Source organism: Olea europaea, unplaced genomic scaffold (genome assembly GCF_002742605.1).
Source record: "Olea europaea var. sylvestris unplaced genomic scaffold, O_europaea_v1 scaffold1273, whole genome shotgun sequence".
Taxonomy (NCBI): domain Eukaryota; kingdom Viridiplantae; phylum Streptophyta; class Magnoliopsida; order Lamiales; family Oleaceae; genus Olea; species Olea europaea.
Genome location: NW_019230182.1, coordinates 267,641 through 269,793, shown reverse-complemented (window position 1 = coordinate 269,793; position 2,153 = coordinate 267,641). Strand labels below are relative to the sequence as shown.

The 2,153-nt window shown below is 35.6% G+C and overlaps 1 protein-coding gene across 1 annotated transcript; it reads left to right on the top strand.

Annotated features, from left to right (window-relative positions):
* Nucleotides 1–592: 592 nt before the first annotated feature.
* Nucleotides 593–1,604, top strand: LOC111374668 (chromatin structure-remodeling complex protein SYD-like). Its single transcript, XM_022997377.1, has 3 exons — nt 593–847; nt 954–1,015; nt 1,379–1,604. Exons 1-3 carry the CDS (start codon nt 743–745, stop codon nt 1,587–1,589), a joined length of 378 nt encoding a protein of 125 aa, XP_022853145.1. The 5' UTR covers nt 593–742; the 3' UTR covers nt 1,590–1,604.
* Nucleotides 1,605–2,153: the final 549 nt, after the last annotated feature.

Below are 2,153 nucleotides of genomic sequence, written 5' to 3'. Positions count from 1 at the left end.
TGGACACTAATAAAAGAAAATTTAATCATGTCTGCTTAGAAATTCGACGCTGTGCAAAAAATAATTGAAAAAAAGGAAAGAAAAGAAAAAGAAATTCGAAGCGGCACTGCGGCAGGGAACTGTAGTGACACGAGGTAAGTGTTGACCGAGGTTGGTCTGGGCTATGCCAATGTAACGTACAAGTATTGTGAAGGGGCTAAAGGTTGTATATGTGGCGTTGCCTGGCTCTTAGAAATTTATGATGTGTCATGTGAGTTTGGAATTTATTTAGGTTGCTAGTTCGCAGAAAGGAAATAAGTAATAAGATAATGATTTCTTTCCTTTTTTGTCCTACTAACTCAAAGGCAAAGTTACAAGTTGGCTACAAATAGAAGGGTTCGAGTCCAATATTCGGGTGAATGTGCATTTTTTTCCTTTTCTATTTCTCACTATAGAAAAAGAAATTCATTAAAAGAGAGAAAGAGCTACATTAATAGAGAACAAGGAGGCTCTAATTTCAAGTGGGGAAGTTGTTCATATCAGATCACTTGTGTCTTGTGTTTCTTCTCAATTCCCATGGCAACCATACATAAAATTTGTATTTTTTTGTTGTTTTATATAATTCTTATTTGCAGAATTCCACAGGAATAAGTTCTAAATTGATGCTATGACTCGAGAGGAATCCAAGGGCTGATAATTGTTGTTATTGTCCCTGCTTCTGCTGCCATCTCTATTTGCATCCATATTGTGTCGTCCAAGAGAGATGAAAAATTCTCAAAATGTTGAGCTGGAGGCAGCCAAGTTTCTGCATAAGCTTATACAAGAGTCTAAAGACGAGCCTACCAAATTAGCTGCAAAGCTTTATGTGGTTCGTAAGATTTTCTTTTATGATATTCATAGTTACTTTTCTGCGTATTTTTTGGCCTGTAATGCTAATATACCGCGTTTACATTTATTATATGGGAAATAAGCAGATTTTGCAGCATATGAGATCTAGTGGGAAAGAAGATTCAATGCCATATCAAGTTATATCAAGGTAAAGCCTCTACTGCTCCAATGATCTGTGAACTACCGTGCTTGCAATCTGCTTATGAGTGCAATAAACTTTTCTTACTGCATTAAATTTTTAAGAGGCACCGATCAAGATTATGACCATACTGTTTCTTTTCAAAATTTTATTTTTTTCTTAACAATTATGATTTATTAGAAAAAAGTAAGGTTCATCCATACATACAGTCTTTGGAAACTATTGTAATTGATCTCAAAAATAGCTGATCAGCTTATTGTTTGATTTGTTTCGTATCTTGTCTATTTCAATTGCTTTTTCCACAATGTTTCATACAATCTATCTTTATTCTCTGTTTATAATTTAATATTTTTTATGTTTCTATCATTTAAGGGCTATGGAGACTGTTATTAAACAACACAATCTTGATATTGAAGCTTTAATGTTGTCACGCCTTCCTGTGGCTGATGGAACACAAATTGGAGACTCCACATCTTTGCAATTAGCAGGTAAAACATCTTTCTTAGTCTCGCTCACACAAAATAGGGGGAAGAGTGAGAGAGAGAGAGAGAGAGAGATTTGGCTCACACATGGACAACAATAGCAGTATTTTGTTTAGCGCTATAGGTATAAGAGAGAGTGAGAGACACACACTTTTTTCATAAGCATATGGATGGCAAGAGCAGTATATTGCATTCCTCTGTAGATATTCATACCACAATGGTAGTATGGTAGTTATACATTGTGCTTGCATAATGTAAATGCAAGGTCTTCCCAGAGGCTTGGGGTTGCTAAATTCTGTAAAGAGAGTTCGCTGAAAATTAGATTCCGTCTTTTATTTGACCTTATTTGTATGTCAGTCTTGTCTCAAGTTCTGCCTAGTTTTAACAGCCGAGGAGGTGCTATGGACTTAATGAGAGGATAAAATATACAACAAATAAGGAAAGGTGATTTCAGAGGGCGCCGATCAAGAAATTGTCATTTCAACTGAATGAAGTTAGAAGTGTGGGCCTTTGTAATTGAGGAAATCTAGAATTGAAAAGTATCTTGTTTTGGTCCTGTTGGTTGTGTGCTTTATATATACCCTTGTAATGTTTGAGATATGCCTCATGGAGACTCTCTCTTGACAATGCATTGTACTTTGAGGTGCTTATTCAAGTGTATAGTG